Source organism: Petaurus breviceps, unplaced genomic scaffold (genome assembly GCF_028583685.1).
Source record: "Petaurus breviceps papuanus isolate PSGF00001 unplaced genomic scaffold, PetGlider_PUasm1.0 229, whole genome shotgun sequence".
Lineage (NCBI taxonomy): Eukaryota > Metazoa > Chordata > Mammalia > Diprotodontia > Petauridae > Petaurus > Petaurus breviceps.
Window position 1 is genome coordinate 37,269,240 of NW_027185903.1, and position 20,813 is coordinate 37,290,052.

General features: G+C 40.2%; 1 protein-coding gene across 1 annotated transcript in view; it reads left to right on the plus strand.

Annotated features, from left to right (window-relative positions):
- The window catches only part of ANKRD55 (ankyrin repeat domain 55), a 110,138-nt gene that overhangs the window by 11,010 nt on the left and 78,315 nt on the right, over positions 1-20,813 (plus strand). Inside the window, exons 3-5 of the mRNA XM_069096543.1 lie at positions 4,485-4,615; positions 10,370-10,479; positions 18,244-18,304. Of these exons, the coding sequence (XP_068952644.1) occupies positions 4,485-4,615; positions 10,370-10,479; positions 18,244-18,304 (302 nt within the window). The remainder of the gene's footprint in view (positions 1-4,484; positions 4,616-10,369; positions 10,480-18,243; positions 18,305-20,813) is intronic.

The window sequence follows — 20,813 nt, forward strand, 5'->3', positions numbered from 1 at the left end:
TTACATGTAATTGGGAAGTAAGATATACAGGCATTGGGGCATAGAGATCCACCATGCCCTACTGGACAAGTCTAAGGGAGTATAGGAGAAGATATGGGAGAGAGCAAATTGAAGGAGGGGATATCCTGTGGGACTGCTATTTGGGGGCATTGGGTAGGGGGAAAACGGGGAGAAAATTTGCAACTCAAAATCTGGCGGAAATTAATTATGTAAATCAGAAGTTAATAAAGCATTTGAAAAATGAAGAAAAAGATGATTTGAGAATTATTAGGCTAATTGAAAACCATGATTAAAAATAGTCTAGACATCATATATCAAGAAAGTCTAAAGGAAAACTACCCAGATATCTGAGAACCAGAGTACAAAATGAAGTAAAAGTCCAAAGAACTAACTCTTGAAAGAAATCTCAAAATGAAAACTCTAAGGAATATTATAGCCAAAATTGAAAACTCTCACATCAGGGGGGAAATAATGCAAGTAGTCAGAAAGAATGCAGTCATAGTCACGATCACACAAGATTTTGCAGCAACCACTTTAAAGAAGCAGGTCTTGGAATATGATATTCTGGAAGGCAAAGGAGCTAGAATTACAACCAAGAATACTGCAGAAAGCATCAAACTTTTTAAATTGTTTTGGATTTTTTGTTGTTTCCTTTTCTTATTCTTTATTATAAGGGAAGGCCCTCTGGGATGGATGGGGGGGAGAGATATTATAGGAAATGTAGTTGATACAAAACAAAAAATAGCAATAAAATTATTTTTTTAATTTTAAAAGATGAGCTAAAATATATTTAACAGGAAAAGAGATATAAGAAATACATAGGTCTCAAATCCAGACTCTGAGGTCAGCTCTCTGTCCAATACATCATGCAGAGAAAAATGTGCTAGATTCACATCACTGACATGCCTCAGTTTCAGCTTCAATTTTTTTTCTTTTTTTTTTTAAAGCAATTGGGGTTAAGTAACTTGCTCAAGGTTACACAGCCAGTGATTTCTGGGTGTGGTGCTGAGTATCTGAGCCCGGGATTCGACCCAGGTCATCCCAACACTGGAGCCAGTGCTCTTACCCGCTGAGCCACCTGGCCACCCCTTCAATTTTTTTTTAAGGATTTGTATATGTTGTCTGACCTGTGAAAATAAAAAGAAAGCCCAATGGCAGAAAATTTTAAGAAATATTGAAAAATAGAACAAAATGAAAATTTAGAAATGAGAAAGCCTGTTCTCTATAGAGATAATGCTCAATTGATTTGGAACCATGCCTGGCTCTCAAGATCCTATCATTTCCCCCTAACCCTAGAGCAGGTCCATGCTTGTTTTCACTGTGAGCACTGTAGCAGCAAGCACTCCAAGCGTCCTCAGGGTTTGCTGCCAATTCTTGGATCTACTTTGATAAAGGAAAGCAACTCAAAATGGGTTAACAAGCTTACTTTAATCGGTCAAACATATATTGTTTACCTCGTTCAGGGGGAAAAGGTCAGCACCCTGAACTTCAAAGTACACAGGCAGAATTATCAAGACAGAAACAGATCAAGTAGACAGCTTTCCAAACTGTCCAACCATTACATCCATACCAAATCAACATCTGGGTTTTTCAAAGCCAGGGGACTCTGGACAACAGCTTCCCAGAATCCATATCAAATCACAGAACACTTCTCAAAGTGAGCCCCAAAACAAAACTACACATCAGGGCTTATATAGCCTTCTCCTGGCTCAGAGAATGTAACAACCTTATTGACTCACTGGCCAATCAAGAAGTGTCTACTGAAAAACAAGCCTCCCACCCCAGGCTCCAGGTGCACTTTAGCCTAGGGGCAGGGAAGATCTTTAAAATTTACATTCCCATTACAAGCACCTCAAGGCATGATGGCCAAGAATTCCAAGACAAGATATTTCTTACAAATGCCAACTTCCTAGTTTGTTTGTCTAAGGAGAATCTGCAAGCTGTCCTTCCATTTAACCTGAGCTTGGCTTATTAAACTTCTCTCTTTTTCAACTACATGTCTGTGTAAGGCTAGATTTTCTTCAAAGACTTCAACCAAAACAACATATCACAATAGAGCTAATGTGGAAACTGAAATGAGGACCCAGCTGTCTTCTATTAGGACAGACATTAAAAAGATTTGCAAAAATATACCAAAACATTGCCACTTTTCTCACTTATTATTTTTGTTTTGAAAAATACAGTTATTTTTTCATTTCAAAAAGATTATTAAGGATCCTCAAAGAGCATTTGCCATATGTGGGTTTTATCTATAAATATTTACTATATTATAAATTAAAATTGATAATTTTTAAAATATTCATTAATTTGCTTAAAAATAATAAACCCATTATCTATTAATAAAAATAACATTTTCAATCATTGTCTTCTCCAGCAATTGCCCCTAAAATTATCCCTACTCTCTTACTTTCTAAAATTCAGTCACTATCTCCTGTTTTCTTCCTTGCACCTTGCAAATACCCTGAATTCCATTCCATCTAATATGCCCCAAGGATATCATCCTATGTCACTTCTGCTTTGTCTGCAAAACTCTTCAAAAAAGCTGTCCATATTCAATTCCTCCCATTCCTCTCTTTTCACTCTATTCTCAATCCTTTGCAACTTGGTTTCTGGCCTCATAACTGAAGTTGCCGGCTCCAGGGCTGGTGGCCTTTTCTCAGTCTTCACCTTTTTTCTCTCTCTCTCTCTCTACAACATTTCACTCTATTGACCACCCTCTTCTGGAAAACTTTCTCTTTTCCGTGTTTTTGTGACACTCTTTTCTCCTGGTTCTCCTCGTCTGCCTGAAGACTCTTTCTCAGTCTCCTTTGCCAGATTATTATCCACATCTTGTTCCCTAGCTGTACCTCTAGGTTCTATTTTGGTTCTTCTTCTTTTTCTAGGTTCTCTTATTTGACAAGCTAATCAGCCCCCTGGGGGTTTAGTTATCAACTCTATTGTGTGACTCCAATCTACCTCTCCATTACCACTCACCCTATTGAGCTCCATATCTTTATCACCAAATGCCTATTGTACATTTCAAACTATGTGTCCTGCAGGCATCTCAACATTTAACATGCCTGAAAAAGAACTCACCTTTTTCCAAAAACCCAACTCTTGTCCAGACTTGCCTATTTCTTTCAAAGGTGCCACTATTCTTTGAGTTTCCTAGGTTCACAACATTAATGCTATCCTCAGCTCCTCATGGACCCATCCCAGAAATCCATTCAGTTATTAAATCTTGACATTCTCCCTCTACATCTCTCATATCCATTCCCTTTGCTCCAATCACATAGCCACCCTCCCTAACCCCTGTTCAGGCCTTCATCACCTCTTGCCTAAACTATTTTAATGGTTTCCTAGTTAGCCTCCCTACCTCAATGCTCTTTCCCCTCCAGTTCATCTTCCCTATAGCTTAGATGCTAAAGTGATTTTCCTAAAGCACAGGTGTGACTTTCACGAATACACTCAAACATCTCCTTATTGCCTTAAGGATCAAATAGAAACTCCTTAATTTGGCTCTTGAAGCCCCTCATGACCTGACCCCAACCTACCTTTTTCATCTTATTATACATTACTTCCCTCCCCACATTCTGTGAGCCAGACAAATTGTGCCTTTCACTGGCGGTCCCCCTTCCCAAACCCATGCCAGAAGGCACAGCCCCCTCACTTCTGCCCCTAAGAAGCTCGTGTTTCTTTCAAGGCTCAGTTCACAGACCACCTTCTACCTGAAGCCTATCCCCATGTCTTGCCGTGCCCTTCCCAAAATTATCTTGTGTTTATTTTGTATCTTACCCAATACAACGTAAGCAACTTGAGGGTAGTGACTACTTCATTTTTGTCTTTGTTATTTATCTCCAACCCATCATGTAGTGAGTCACTAATAAATGCTTGCTGATTCATTGAAAGATGCCTTCCTGTCTTATACCTTCCTTGGTGTTGTCCATGCTCAGTGAATCATCTGTGTATTCACATCTTTCATAAAACCTTGGATGATGTCATCATATGTATGGGAGGGGCCATGTTGAGGAGAGCTCCAATTCTGCATTTTGTAGCCCCAAGTTAAGCACATACAGAGATCTTAGATTCTCTTCATCTCCCGTTGTAACCATATGACCATGATTATGGGGTGTGTTATAGAAAATTGCCTACAAAATGTTTCTTAATATCTTTTCCTATTTTCATTATTGTCCAATTAATGCTTGTATGGTCCATTATGAGACTGTCATATGGAACTTTTAGTCAGATTTCTAAATCTGATTAATTAATGTGGCCTTCTTCCCAAAATATGCTGAAATGAGGCTGGATAGGGAATTAATTTACACAGGATACCACAGCAATTTTCTTTTGCAAAAATCTTTTATAAGCTTGATACAGATGTTGAACAGCTGGGTTTTTATTATTATTCACTTGTCTCCAGGGGACTTGATGTCATAGAATAAATTATTGTTTATGAATCTAACAAAAGCAACATTTTAGAGGAATGTTTCCATGTTATCTCCCAGGTTGTACCCCCTTGATACATGCTGTCTCTGGTCGTCAGGTCGACACAGTGAAGCTTTTACTGAAGATGGGAGCCAATATCAATACTCAAGATTCTTGCGGGCGCACCAGCTTATCACTGGCGACTTATGAGGTATAACTTTATGTCTGTCATAGGAAAAGAGAAGTTGGGGGGCAGGGAAGGGGAAAAGAATTAAAGATATGATGGTTGCGAGGCAGTAAGAAAGTTTTCTTTGATTTACATGAGCAGAAAACAGAGAAAATTTTAAGTTTTATCTTCAGGTTGAAGGGTAGCTAAATGGATAAAGAGCTGGACCTCTACAGAAACCAAGGAAGCACTTAAACATGAAAAAGTAGTAGAGGAGTACACCATCCAGTGAGAAAAAAGGGGCAGATTGTTGCAGGTTGGAGAAGCACAGACGGTTGGCCCTGCAGTCAAATTCAAATTCAAGTTGAATTCAAATCCTGCCTCAGACACTTACTAGCTCTGTAGTCCTAGGCAAATCACTTAACCCTTGTCTGCCTCAATTTCCTCATCTGTAAAATGAAGATAATAATAATATCTATCTGCCAGGGTTGTTGTGAGGATAAGATCATTGTAAAGTGCTTTGCTGACCTTAAAGTACTATATAAGATAAAGCACCATAGGCTCAGAAGTGTCATGATGCAGAAAACCCAAAAGGCAAGGGAGCAACCCAAAATGGCCAGTGAGAGGAAACAGCACTCTGTTACCAAAAATGATTTGTACACAAGAACTACAGTAGATTAAATGACATTTTCAAGGACATGTAACTAAAAGAAAAGGACATGAACTAATCATGTACATGAATGAAAGACCAACAGATGAGCAGCTTCTAGATTGTACTGATTCCCCTCCCCCCCCAAATAGAAAAATAACCAGAGGAAGGTGTCCCACTCTTCAAGAGACTCTTCCATAGACAGTACACAGAAAGATACAGATAAGAATCACACAAGATGAGAGAATGGGGAAGGGCTATGAGCTGCACTAGTATCAGTAATACCCACACTGGCATTATTTCAAATCTACCAGGCTTTCAAACTAAGTCACACTATGACTCAATCAATCAGAGAAGGAAGAGAAAACACATTTATTAAGCATCTACTATGTGTCAGGCATTGTGCTAACTAAACACTTGACAAATATTATCTCACCTGATCCTCACAACAAACCTGCAAGGTAGGTGCTATTGTTATCCCTGTGTTAGTGGGGTGGACAGAGGTGAAATGAGCTGCCCAGTGTCACACAGCTAGTAAGTGTGAAACTAGGTTTGAATTCAAGTCTATGATTCTTTGAGAACTCACAGCTTCAAACCAACAGAGTAATAGAACATGCTAAAGTAATAGACAAAAAAAACTGACCAATCTCTCCGTTACTTCCATTAATGGAAAGTATTGGCGCAGACACCATGGTTTTTGTTGTTTAACGTTGGAATGTGTAATATGATTCTTGGCATATGAAGCACCTCCTCTGGGTTCACTTAGCCAAACTCTCACCTACAGCTGGCAGACTAAGACTCCAGAGGGTCACTGACTACTCTTCCCTTCAAAGGAAATCCTCCTGAGGAGCTAGAATGTTTAGTCCTGCTGCTCTTTGTCCCCTACTTGTGTGCTCTTCTCATCATTGATTAGCCAGTTAATACCAATTACCCAGAGTCAAATAGTCTTTATAAAGGGGTATCTACTAAGCAGTTATATCAAAGACAGTGATTACAGAAATATCTCTCTGTATGAGCAGGCACACTCTCCTGTCTGCAATGTCAAGGAAATTTGAGGATCTTCCCCACCCATTATTATGCATATGTGCCCAGCTGTGATACATTCTGAATCATATAGAGCACACTGGGGTAAGAACTTGCTTAAAGAGAAACTTGTTTAGGGGAGACTTGCTTGCAAGAAGGCTTTTACACCTTTTGATACTAACCTAATTAGGCATTGAGTCACAAGGGTTGTGATGAAATGTATATATACTCTGAGTTGGTATTTTGCTTTGAGGGTTCGCTTATGAGAAGGACCACTTGATTTCCTGGTCAAGATTCTGAATAGTCATATGTTCAGACCCCTCCCCCCCCAATTGCTCAAATGTAGAGGCTCTTTTGATCCAGTGGTGTATGTAAAGTATATAGCAATATTGCTTTGATTCAGGCAGTCAGAGACCTGTCTGTTCGTCTTTGTGCTAATTTCTCTGCTTGTATTTTCTCTTATGTTCAGGGTGCTGACCTTTTCCCCTAAACTAGTGAATGTAATTAAAAGTAGGATTGTTAACCCCTTTTTGAGCAGTCTTTCCTAGAAAAGCAGATCAAAGAACCTGTGCTAGCAAGCCACCCTGGGTATGCTAGGGTACTTACTATTACACTGTCTGTAGCAACAAGCACCCTAGCGTACAGGTTCTTACATCTGCTTTTCTAAAGGAAAGCAACTCAAAATGGGTTAACAATCTTGCTTTAATCAAACATATGTCATTTACCTAGTTCAGGGGAAAAAGGTCAGCACCCCAAACTTCAGAGAATACAGAGGCTACAAGCAGAAGTTACAAACAGACAAAGAAACAGTTCAGAAGACAGGCTTCCAGCTGTCTGACCATTACATCCATACCTAGTCACTTACCAGAGAGGGAAGCACCAACATCTGGGGTTTCAAAGGCAGGGGGCTCAATGGCTGCCCAGAGTCTCATCTGGTCAAATAACACAACTCTTACAAAGTGAGCCCCAAAACAAAGCCTCACATAGCCTTCTCCTTGTTCAGAGAATGTTACAACCCTCTTGACCCAATCACAAAGCACCAAGGTGTGGGCATTCCTGAAAAACAAGCCTCCTGCCACAGGCTCCAGGTGACCACATTCAGCCTATTAGGGGGCAGAGCATATTCTCAAATCAGGGAAGGTTCTCCGAATCACTTAAGCATATCAAGGGGCAGGGAAGATCTTAAATTCCCATTCCCATAACACTGTCCTACACAGACACACACACAATGCCCACTGGGACATTGAGTGGGCTCAAGCTTGAAGTATAGAAGTCTTGGAGCAGTCATATGGAGAAGATGCATGGCTGAGAGGTATCCTCTGGCCCTGAAACTGTTGTTATCTTTTCAGTCTCCACCAAGTTGTTTTTTAATGTGACATCCTTCATGCACAAGTTGCTCCCTTGCTTACAGGACAAGTTTCTTGGCTATTGGGTTGAATTACAACTGGACTAAGTCAAGCAGGTTGCTCCTCAGGATTGGCTCCTCACCAGAGTCAGCTACTGGTAACACTGGCTCGAGTGACCTCTCTTTCTGACTCCAGTTTCTGAATCTCTGATGGTTCTTCTGAACTTCCAAAGCTCACAGGACTGTAACCTGATACAGTTCATTTCTGGATATTCAATCACCTGTAATCAGTGCAAAACAAAAAACAAAAACATTATTCACATCCACATGGCAACCAGATAGATAATAGGACCTGCTCTCCCTCCCAACCAGTACCCCTCACTGAAAAGCTGTCAGGGAAGAGAGTGCCTACTCAAAGCTTTTGTAAGCACACTCAGTTCTGCCTCGATTTCTACTGTCATTATGCTTCTATCTTCTCAGCAAGCCAGAAGACTTTTCATCATCACATTGTCACTCTTGACCCTCAGCTATGCATGGCTAGAAACTAGATCCCCAAAGCTCTACATATTGAATTGGCAGCAGAGAAGAGTGCACATGCTCTGTATAACCCAGCAGAAAGCTTATATCCATGCATGCTCTAAAGCCTAGTCCCTCACTTATTGGTCCCTCCTCCCCTTTCTGCCCAGATTTACCTCCTCAGTAATAGTTGATTTAAACTGATTCAGGGAATGAAATCTAATTTTACAGGAGAAGGATGGAAAAAAGTAAGATTGGAGAGAAAGGGCATAAGTGAGAGACGGAGAAAGTTTACGAACATGCTAACTAACCAAAAAAAATTGAGTAAGATGAGGATTTTAAAATCATCCCAGATAGCAACAATGCAAATAATTTGTATGTGACAAATTTGGATTAGACTGTTATGTATTATGTAGATAAATAAATCAAGTGAGCTTCTGATTTTTAGGAAATAATACTGAATCTCAGTAACTCTGACAAAATTTACAAAAATAATTCCAAACTATAAAATATATATGCAAGATCAGTGTCTGTTCAAAAGCTATAAAACTTTTGACATTTGAAGTTTATTCCAAACAAAACAAAAAACTTTCATTTTTTTCTCCTAATTGTGTGTGTGTGTGTGTACTTTCCCTTACTCAATTTTATGGGGTCATTTGTTTGACAAAGTAATTTGATGACTTGATGAATGGCAAGCCAAAGCAGTATACTGTTACACATATCATTAAGAGGGCCAGAAAAGACATTGACACTAACTACCATTTTCAAATACATTTTTCCAAGTTCCACAAAACTACACCCAAAATTATATCTTAATGTAATTCTATTTCTCTCTCTCTCTCTCTCTCTCTCTCTCTCTCTCTCTCTCTCTCTCAATCTCCCCTGCCTTAGTAAATATTCATTTTTTCTTAAAAATGCATGTGCATCTTTTGTTTTTATGCCATCTTCATTTCCCAATATATCCAATTCAGTAATAAAGAATAAAAAAGCAATTCAGCAAAATTAGTGACAATATATGTAATGTTCTGCACTCCAAATTCTCCATGTCTACAAAGATGAGGAGACAAATTTTCTCTTTGGGGAGCTGTGCTTTGTATTATAATTAAATAGCATTCAGTTTCATTGTTGTTGCTCTTTCCATTTACCCTGTTTCAATCATTATGTGTATTATTTTTCTGCTTTTGCTTACTTCCCTTCATATTAGGTCATAAGTCTTACTAGGCTTCTTAATATTCTTAATATGAATTCTTAACATTTATTATTCCTTTATATATTCCATTACATTATTCTATCACTATTTGTTTACTACACTAATCAATGGACTTCAAATATTTTTCCAGTTCTTGGCTATTACAAAAGTGATGTTATTTATTAATATTTTGTGCCTATGGGATCTTTTTTCTGTCATTTACCTCCTTGATATAGTATTGCTAGCAGAGGCATCTCTGGTCCAAAGAACAGGGATATTTTAGATATTTTATTATCACAATTCCAAATTGCTTTGTGGTCTGACTCACAGAACATTTGTATTTTTATTGCTATTTTTGCTATCCAGAAAAAATATATTCACTCATTTTTTCTGATGCAACTATGAAACTTTTTACACTTTTTTAACCTTCTTCTCTATACTAGAATAGAAAAAGGCAAGAGACCTGATTTACAACAGAGTAGAGAGACCTTGAGGTATTTTTCTTACTAAAAGTTAAATTTTAACTCATTTCTGTTCCTTTCCATCAGTATAACCTGAGTAGTAACTCACATCCTTTGAGACAAATGTGTCAGGAATTACTATAGATGGATGGCATTATTCTAAAGGGTAAGAAGACATTTTACTAAGGAGTACACCCAACCCAGGGTTTTACTATCTCGGCTGAAGTATCCAGGTTTGGAGCAGAGGTACTGTAAAAATAAGCTTCCTAGTGCCCCATTAGGATTGCCATTAGTGCCCCATTGGGATCCTCTTGAGGGCAGGGACTGTCTTGTGTCTCTTTTTGTATCCCCACCACTTAGCACAGTGCTTGGCATATAGCAGGTGCTTATGACTGATTAACTGCCTCTGAACAGGGCACTTTGCAACCAGATGTGGCATATTTACAGATGAGAATCTGGAGCAAAGGAATGATAGAGACAGAAACACAGAGAGACAGAGACAGAGAGAGACAGAGAGGAAGAGACAGACAGAGACAGAGACAGAGGAATATAGAAGGCATATTATGGTGCTGTGTAGTCATTGGTTTGTTCTTTAACTTTGTGCTCTGTCTTCCAGGGATGGCTAGAAGGCTGTGTGAGTCTGCTCAGAAATGGTGCCAAACAGAATATCCCAGATAAAAATGGGCGCCTGCCCCTACATGCTGCAACTGCTGAATCAGATGTGAAGTATGTACACATGTTTAGATAGAATTGTTGACAGGGTCCCCATGAGGTGACCTAATTCATTCTTATACCTCTAGGAAAATTCTAATCCTTTCAAGATAGTTACCTACCCAGAGAATAGACTCTGTAGTCTAAGATCTTTCGTTATCTTTAAGGTATGTTCTGCCAAATATCTGACCTAAGTACCTCCTGCTACTCTCCCCTTTGTCTTGCCCTTAGTATAAAGAGATCATCCCCCCACCCCCGCGCACACACACACACACACACACACACACACACACACACACACACTCCAAATATAGGACAATCAAAAGTGATATCTTTTGTGGGAAACATGTATGCCAACAAATCATCAATTTAGGTATTACTTCTAGTAGTGAAGACCAAGACCTATCTCTACCCTCACCCTATGTCATACTTGTAGGTGATAGGAGTGGGGAGCCCCAAAGAGGTTGTAATGTAATACCAAGGAAAGGCAACTTCCCAAGGTTCAAAATACAGAGGTCTAGAGTTTTGTTTCATCAATATGGGTACCTCCACATGTAGAAATTCCCTCCATCAATGATCAGCAACTCAGGTTATTTATACTATTAGGGAGTTGTCTGAATCACTAAGAAGCTAAGTGACTTATCCAGGGTCACACAGTCAGTTTGTCAGCAGCAACACTCAAACCCAGGTCTCCCTGACTCCAAAGTAAGCCTTCTACCCACTATGCCACATTTCCTTCTTATTCTATCCATGTCTTCCAACAAATTCTTGGAAGAGGATCCTCATGCTGGCTACCTTACTCTAGGTCTTTTTCATATTCTGTGTAGACTCACCCAAGTTGTCCACCTCTAATCCCTCATCCTTGTTAGCTGGCCAACCCACCTCCTTTTCTAATTATATATTTCCTTGGTGATATGTAACTTGCTACTTCTTTTGCAGAATGTGTAATAGCTCATATGCTGCCACCTACTTAAATTCCACATGTCTTCATTGCCTTCTTCTTGGGCAGTGGTGACATTCCAGGTCTCAGTTAGATGGTATCACTTGAAGAATACTAGTGTTAAAAAAAAAAGATGGGATTTTGTGTTAGAAAGCATGAATGAACCTACTTGTGGACTACCCTTGATCAAAAAAAAAAAACTTTTGTCATCAAGTCAAATACATCTCCATTATTACCTGACCATCCCCATACCTCACACTGTAGGTCCTAGGCCCCTCCACACATTATCTAGCCCTGATCTTAAAGAAGTCCCTCAAAACCCAGAATGAACTCAGTCATTCATTGAATCAGCCATTCCTTAAGGACATCCCCTAATTCCTGCTGTAGAAAGATGACACAGAAATAGTCAAATGTCTACATGGAAAAGCCTTGGATTTGGAATTAGAAGCCCCAGCCTCAAGTTCTGCTTCTGTTCAGTTGCTACCAATGTGTTTTGGGGGAAGTTAGTTCCTCTCTGGGAATGTCCTCATCTATAAAGTAAAGGAATGGGATGAAAGGACAGGGACCTTTATGGTCTCTTCCAGCTCTAAAACCTATGTTCTCCCCATGGACACACCCCAGCCAGTTACCTGTCTTCTCTGATCTCTAACCATGAGATAACACAATGGTGAAAATATACAATGCCCACTTCAGTTCAGACCTCAGCCTTAAAGATAGGACAGAATCAGACCAGAATCTGAGTGTGGGAGAAAGCAAGATTTCTACTTGGCTGGGTTCCCTAGAGAAGAGATCAAAAGATTTCCCTTTTTTCCTTTATCTCTCTTGCAAAGAAATGATGGACTAGGGGGGATTCCAGGAGTATTTCCAGGATTGGCCGGTTGTTATCATTGGCTCACACACAGAAATAACAACAGGAAGATAGGATTTCACCAAAGCTCACCAAAATGAGGAAGCTTAAAAAATAGATCAAAACTACAAACAGTTCTCTGGAGAAAACATGGTTAGGGTCTAACTGCTTCCTGATGAGTAAATTTTAAAAAAAAATAGCTTTTCCCAAAAATACACAAAAATATAATTGCAAAACCAGACTCTTTCCCAGCAATGATCTTAAGCAGATAAGTTTCAAATGTACCATTTGGGCCTGTACTACTCTGACTTACTAGGTGGCTCCTTACCTGCTTTTATTCATTCATTTATTCAGCAAGTGTTTATCAAATGCCTAATTTGTGTTAAGCATGTTATAGAAACTAAAAAAAAAAAAAAAACCTGCCCTCAGGGAGCTTACTTTCTTCCTCAGGAAAACAACTGTGTGCCCAGATAAGTAAACACAAAGTCAGAGTAGTCTTGTCACCAACAATACAATTCATTCAAAACTTATAAGTGTGACCACAGTAGAAGGCTGACCTGGTACAGACAGCACTGGGACTGAAAGTCAGCCATTAGCTAATTAACGCACAGCACATCATTCTGCAATGCCCTCTCTCTACACAGAAGAATCATTTTGAAGTCTCCTTTCTCCTTTAGTCCAGGGATTCTTAACTTTTTTCTGTGTCTTGGAACCTTTTGGCAGTCTGGTGAAAACTATGGACTTCTCAGAATAAGATTTTCAAATGAATAAAATGAAACCCATAGAATGATAAAGGAAATCAATGATATTGAAATAAAAATGCAACGTTTTTTCCCATCCGAGTGCACAGACCTCCAGCAATTTTTCCCAAGTAAAGAACCCCTGTATTAGGCTATGCCCGATAAGTAGTCTTAGTGTGATTATTGCAATACTACTGATCCTACTCAGAGGTGAGTCACATAGGTATTATGTGCAAAAGGTCACACCTGTAACCTCAGTTTCCCATAGTGGGAGATCATTGACACCATACCAGCTCTCAGGCTTCCTTTGGGGCACACAGGTACATACACAAATCCAGCTTCATATTTACCATAAAAACCACATTGCCACAATTGTTCACTGAAAACACAATTCTCACAGAATTGATACTGATAAGCAGACTGTGCTGAAACTCAGATCTCCTTGCCATCTCGGAGTAGGAATGTCAGACCCACTTTAAGATTAGTTTTCCCTTAAGCAACCACAGCAGTGACTTGGAGAGGATTCCAAAAAGGCACAAAGTGAAAGAACTTGTAAACCAGAATGGTGAGATAGCCCAAAGGAGCTCTTTGCTTCAGGCATCATTTTTATTCATGAATCCAGCTGCTGCTTATCAGAGCCTTTCAATTCTAATGCAAGCACTTGGCTAAGGCTGCAAATCAATGCATGATCCAGAGAAAAATGAATTATGGCAATGTAAGAAATCATTTGTAAATCAAAGGAGCAAAGCTCTATTCTTTGAGACCTCTATGTAGGCTTCAGACTCACCTCCCTCATGCAGCCCTTCAATAAATAGTTCAGTCTCACCCTCGCTTCTCTTGCTCATTGAGTGGTAGACTCAAATAATATCAGTAAAAGAGACAGTGCAATGTCAAGAAGTAAAGACTGAAGAAAGACTAGGGCTGTGTTGACACCACCGAATATGCTGGTATTGGAAGGGGACCAGTGATTCTCTTTAACAGGAACCTGAGGGATTCTGTGAAGGGTTTTTTTAGGGACCCTCTGGGTAACAAGGCATCTTTCCTTCTGGTATGCCAATAGTTCTATTCCTTTTTAATCTATCTTATCAGACCTAAAAGGGAAAGGAAATCATTCTTTGGGATCTGAGTCCTCAATTATCAGAAGATGTAAATAGAATTCTATACCTATTAATAGTATGTTTCATTAAAATTTATTTCTTAACTACCTACCTGATATGAGTAACTGCCAGGAAGAGCTAGGATGAGACAGCAGATTTAGGAACTTTTTGTCTGTCTGTGATTTTGTTTTGTTTTTTTAATGTGGAATAAATCTGGTCAATCATGACTATGAGGCAGAATGTTAGCACCACCAGCAAGGCCAGGAAGTTGAGTTTTGGGAGCCAAAGGCAATTATCACCAATATCCCCAACAAGGGCATCAGACTTTCTCTCACTTTAAGCTGGCCATGAATAATGTAGAAAAATAAAAAAACAAAAACAAAAAACCAAGAACCCAATTTCTGACCTCGTGTTTCTAAAGTAACCAATATACTGTCATGGCAAAGCTAATTGTACTGGAAGAGGAAGAGCAAGAACTAAGAGCATGAGACTAAACATGGCAAACCTCGTCATAGTTCTAAGGAGTCTGGTCACTTAGGAGGGATTTCTTTGGTGTGTCTGTGCTGTTTGTATTTATTCCCCAGGCAAGTCATGCGTAGGCTTCTGCTGAACAGAAAGAGCAAAGGGCACCAGAATGTTGACCCTTTTCACAAAATCATTGATAGCTGGGCCCTGTTTTCTCAGGCGCATCTGTGTCAAAGATTGGGGATCCTGAGAGTCAGTGGTCATAGGACCCTGAAAAAGAGGGCCGCACAAAAAGATAGGTAGAAGTGGGCTGCTGCCAGGATGCTTACAGCTGAGGGACTTGTAGCTACCTAATCTTCTGATCACACCCTTATAGCCTTATCTGAAAACAGAGAGTGAGGACTTGGCTGGCCAAGTCCCATCATTCACTGTGTACCTGGTGTCCTAAAAATTGCTATGACGTGGGGTTTATTTGCTGCTAACCATGTTGTAGGTCTGGAGACAGAACAGATTTTGAGAAGTGCCATGGCTTGGTACTGAGGGTTGGAGCTGAGTTATAAAAAAAGATGCTCTTAGGCCATACTAGCCACAACCCAAGACACTTTGAGAAATACAGGACACTTTACACATGTGGGCATTGAATTGCTGGATAAGGCTGTTTCTCCTAAATGCAGGCTACAAACACGGTAAGCATCTATAGAGGCATGACAACCCCATGAGAACTTCCAAAATTAAGTCTGACCTACATGAAAAAGGTCACATCTATTTTTGCTAGGACTTCCCCCAGAACAGTCTACTTTACCCTGGGGCTGCCCCAAAGAGCCTGGCTGATCATCTTTGAGGAACAGACTCTATCCTTCATTTCCATCAAAGCAAAGCCCAGGCTGAACCATCGGCAAACCCCTCCTTTTTCCCATCACTGGCTCTCTAGGTTCCCAGGGCACCACTAACCTAGACCAAAGCTAGAGATTCAACATTGGGCAATGATTAGGAAAGAACATGGCCTTGTAAACTCCCTCCCACATTCAAACCCAAGGTGCTAAAGCAGCAATTGTTGACCTGGAATCTGTGAACTGGCAGTTGTAATGTTTCATTAACTGTGCTTTAATTAAAGCATTAAAGCTTTAATGCTTTAATGACATCAGGGAAGATGTCACAGAAGGTGGCACTTGAGCTGAGATATTATGAGGATCAAATGAAACATGAAAAGCACTTTATAAACTGAAAACACTGTATAAACGTTAACTCCTGCCACTACTGAGCCTTAGAAGACTCCCACAATTCTAAGAGGCAGAAGTGAAGAGGGGGGACCTTCCAAGCATGAGGGACCACTTGTCTGAATGCCCAGAATCAGGAGATGGGATGCTGAGCTTAGGGAACAGCTAGCAGTCAACTTTGGCAAATGGTGTTTGTAGGGGAATAATATGAAATAAGGCAAAAAAGTATATTGGAGCCAGATTATGACTGGACCACAGATTGTGGAGGGTCCTAAATGCCAGGAAGAGAAAGATTTGTTTTATCTCAAGGGTCACAGGAAAAGCCACTGGAGTCTTTTGAGTAGTGGATATGACTAGAACTTTGTCTTAAAATGATTATCTTGACAGCTTTATGAAAGATGTTCTAGAGGGGGCGGCCAGGTAGCACAGCGAGTAAGAGCACCGGCTCCAGTGTTGAGAAGACCTGGAGATCGAATCCCAGGCTCAGACACTTAGCACCCACCCAGAAACACCTGGTCGTGTAACTTTAAGCAAATTACTTAATCCCAATTGCTTAGGGGCGGCCAGATGGCTCATCAAGTAAAAGTGCTGGCTCCAGTGTCGGGGTGACCTGGATCAAATCCGGGCTCAGATACTCAGCACCACACCCAGAAATAACTGGCCGTGTAACCTTGAGCAAGTTACTTAACCCTGAATGCTTTTGGAAAAAAAAAAAAAAGAAAGAAAGATGTTCTAGAGATGGGAGAGATGAGAACCAGGGAGACATGCAATAAGCTATACAATAGTTCTGCAAGCATCATAAGGAATGAATTAAAATGGTAGAATATTCACTGAGCAAGCATGAGGTAACAGGAACAATACCTGTATTCTCCAGTGTTATTAAATGAAGTGGAGTGGTGGAAAGAAACCTAACTTTGTAGTCAGAAGATGTGAATCCAAATCCCAGCTCTGCCATTTACTACCTGAGTGACTTTGAGCAAGGCTTTTATCCTTTCTGACCCTCAGTTTCCTCCAAGGTCAGCCACTGCTTCTGAGGCCATCTCCAATCATCCTGACATATGTCTTGTCACTGGGCTCCAATGACTCTGGAGGAGAGAGTGAGGCTGATGACTTTGCACATCCCTGTCTCACTTATATCCAATTCATGTGCAAGCAAAGACTTCACCTCCCTGATGTCACTGGTCCAATCTGAGAATGAAAAACAATGAAAAATGAAAAAGTTTGACTAAAGTTATGGTCATTTCTAACTCCATGATTGTGATAATTATAAACTTGTTTGATGCCATTGTTTGAGAATATATTTGTAATGATAGGACTCCAATGTGAAGTCACTTAGGCTAAGTCATCCTAATGCCCACAGAAACGTTTAGGCAAAACAGACTTGGATTTTTTCACTGCTTACTCTGTGACAGGTGGATATGGCCTGCAGCTTCTTTATTAGGTGAACTCTTGGCCTACTTCAGGGGCCTTGAGTCATTCTTCTTCTGCTGCCTTTAGTTAATATTGGATGCTCCCACCAGTTTGTGGTTCCATTAAACAAACTCCCCCTACCTGAGTTTCCCCCAATCCTAGTATATTAATAAGGGACCCCAAAATCTTTTCCACCACATCCAGATATGATTTGGAATATCACCTCCAACTTCTGGCACCCATCACCTATTCTCAATCAAGTCCGTTCTTTGGATATGCAATCTTGTCACCTAAAACCTAACTCCGAGTATGTTCCCTCCCCAACACACATTTCTTCCTCTCAGCCTCAGGGGAGTTTCTTTCATGTGGGGACAGAGCTATCAGTTTATATTGCCATATAGTGTGTGAGTTTGCCTGTTTACAAATTTTCTAGAAATTTTCAAACACAAGCATTTGCTTTAACCTAATCCCTGAGAAGCCAAATAAACCAATGATCCCATCATCCTGGATAATGGCCTTTTGAGTGAAGAGAAATGGGTAGATATGAAAGATGTGGAGGTAGAATCACAAGACTTGTGAAAAAACTAATTGAATTCAGAGAGAAGAATCAAGAAAGACTTCAAGGTCGCCATTTTAAAATTTTTTCTTAATTTTTTTCTTAATTTTGTTTTTAATTTATAGAATAAAACAAGCATTTCTATAACATAATTTTTAAAAGATGATTGCATATAAAACTGCAAATCTATTATGTAAAATTTGCCATAAAATGAGAGTCTTCCAGTTAGGCCTCTATGGCTACATCACCCATACATACCAGGTCCCTGGTTTTCCTGTCATACAATTCATAGCCTAACCCTGTCCTCATCATAACCTCCACTGCCCACACCCTTGCTTCTAAGTACACAGATAGGGCCCTGGTCTCCTATAAACACTCCCTAGAATTGCTTTTAACTCAATAATGTTCTCAGCGCCACCTTTGTATGAAGATTCTGAAAGCACATTACCCAGTTTTTTCTTCAGTGTGTTGACTTATCATTTCCTGTTTTATTTTTTTTCCTCACAGACTCTTAACAGTGCTGCTACAGCAATCAAATCTCAGTGAAATAAATCACCAGGACAACGAGGTGAGCCAGCCCTCTTCGGCCTCAAAGGAGTTGTCCATTGGCCTAGAGGGTTTAAAAGGCCCTAGTGAACAGCTTTACTTTCATTTGTGGCTTTGCCCATCAGGTTTTGTCCTTGCTGATCTTATGTGCTGCAGACCATATGGTGAATGGAAAAGAACCCTAGAAACTAGACTCAGAAACAGGCTGAAATCTGAACTCCGACATTTCTGAGTCAGCTCCATATACTGGGACGATTCCCATCAGCTCTCTGAGTCTCAGTTCCTCACACATAAAATGAGAATGATGATTCTGGCATTCACTCCCTCCTGAGGTGATTGTGGAGAGAGGTTTGGTAAGCTTAACAGCAGAGAAGGGAGTAGACAGTGGGCCTGGAGGCAGGAAGAACTGAGTTCAGATCTGACCTCAGACATTGTCTGGTTATGTTACCCTAAGCAAGTCACTTATCTTCTGTTTGCCTGAGTTTTCTCATTTGTAAAGTGGGGATAATAATAGCAACTACCTCCCAAAGTTGTTGTTAGGACCAAATGAGATAATGTTGATAAATTGGTTAGCACAGTGCTCGATGCATGGTAGGTGCTATATTATTGTTAGTTATTTGTAGTACAATCTAAACGTGAGTTATTATCACTACAGAAAGAATGAGTTGTAGCATAGCAGAAAGAACATTGACTCTGGCTTTGGAGAACCTAAGTTCAAATCCTCCCTCCCATACTTCGTACGTGTGACCTTGGACAAGTCATTTAACCTTATTGGGTCTCAGTTTTCTCATCTGAAACATAAGGGGATTGTATTAGATGGCCTCTGGGGTCCCTTCTGCTTGTAAATGTATGATCCTATGCATTCTTCTTTGAAAGAAAATCTTCATGTTCTAAAACAAATCCCATATACCAGCCTATACCAGTGCTTAGGCGTTTCTAGTACCACTGAAATTGTTTCATTTCCCTGTAGACAAAGGGAAATAGAGAGATGTGCCTGAGTTCTTTGCTGGGCTATTGGCAACCTCTGAGAATCTTCCTCCTTCCAACTATTCTTCTGATTCTCTTGATTTCAGCAACTTTGCCAACAAATCAGGGTGCCAGCCTCTATGTGTCTATGAGTGCTAATAGGTAAAATTGTCATATATTAGGTCGGTGGGGTGTAAGGGCTGTTCAGCCCTTTTCACGGCTGCTCATTCACCTTTCACCTGACTCTCAAGTTGGGTGGTAATGGTCACACACCAATAAAACCATTTCAACAGATGGGCTAACCCAAGTTGGGAGGAATTGATAAGCTTCAAACCTGTCTATCCCAAATTCTTGAAGTCTTCCCCTGGAGGAAGGAGTAGATGAGAACAATTTGTTACGATGGCAGCTCAAGCAGACACTGTGGGGCACTTAGAGCTTTGTCAGACATTGAAGATGCCAAGGTCATCTACTACATCCTGGGCCATGGCCAGTCATCTTGACTTTTGTCCTGCCATTGGACTTCAACGACTCTGGAAGAGAGAGTGAGACTGATGGCTTTGTGCAGCTCTGCCTCACTTAAATCCAGTTTATGCTCAAGAAATCACCCTGTGATGTCATTGGTCCCCTTTGAAAACAAAGGATGAACAACAGCAGATCAGTAACCCGAATGAATGTTCCTTCACACTTTAAGGGCAATAGATGTTACTCTGTTTATACATGAACAGTATCTGCCTAGATTTCCCCAGGACTCATTTTCAGTAGCCCACTTTATTTCTTTTGCAGATTTCATTCTTCAAGAGGTCAAAAGGGCCTAGATTTCATAACTATGGATATTCCCTTCAGCAGTGCTTCTCACAACCCCTCCAAGATTTCAACTTTATTTGTTACTATAGCCAAAATAGTTCATCACCTGGTACCCAGGCTTCTGTCAATGGGTCTCTCTAAGCTTAGTGGGGCTGGTTCTTAGGTGACAGGTGCTATCCCAGGATTCATACTCAAAATCTCTCTGACCTGTCAGAGCTTGTGTTCTCTAGCAAAGCCTTCAAGAGCTGAGGATCACCTTGGAGGATAACTTTAGGAGAGAATAACATCTTCTCAATTAAGATTTAAAACATTTGCATAATATTTTAAGGGAAGGAAACAAACATTTATATAGCACAAATTAGGTGCTGGGCACTATGCTAAGTCTTTTGCTAATGGAATCTCCCTTGATCCTCTTAACAACTGTGAAAGGTAAGTGCTGTTATTATCCCCACTTTATAGTTGAGGAAACTGAGGCAAAGAAAGGTTATGTGACTTGGCCAGAGAGCTTCACAGTTCTCTGTTGAGACAATAGGCAGCACAATATATCAGAGATCCAGTCTTTGCATCAGGAAGACCTGGTTGACAGACTGGTTATGTGACAGCCTATGTGTCCGGATGGCCCACTGGGCTCTGTCCTGGGCCCTTTTCTCTTCTCCTTTTATGTTATTTCACTTCATGATCTCAACTGCTCCCAACAATTCAATTATCACCTCCATTCTGATTATTCTCAAATCTTATCCAACTTATCTTATCAACCATTT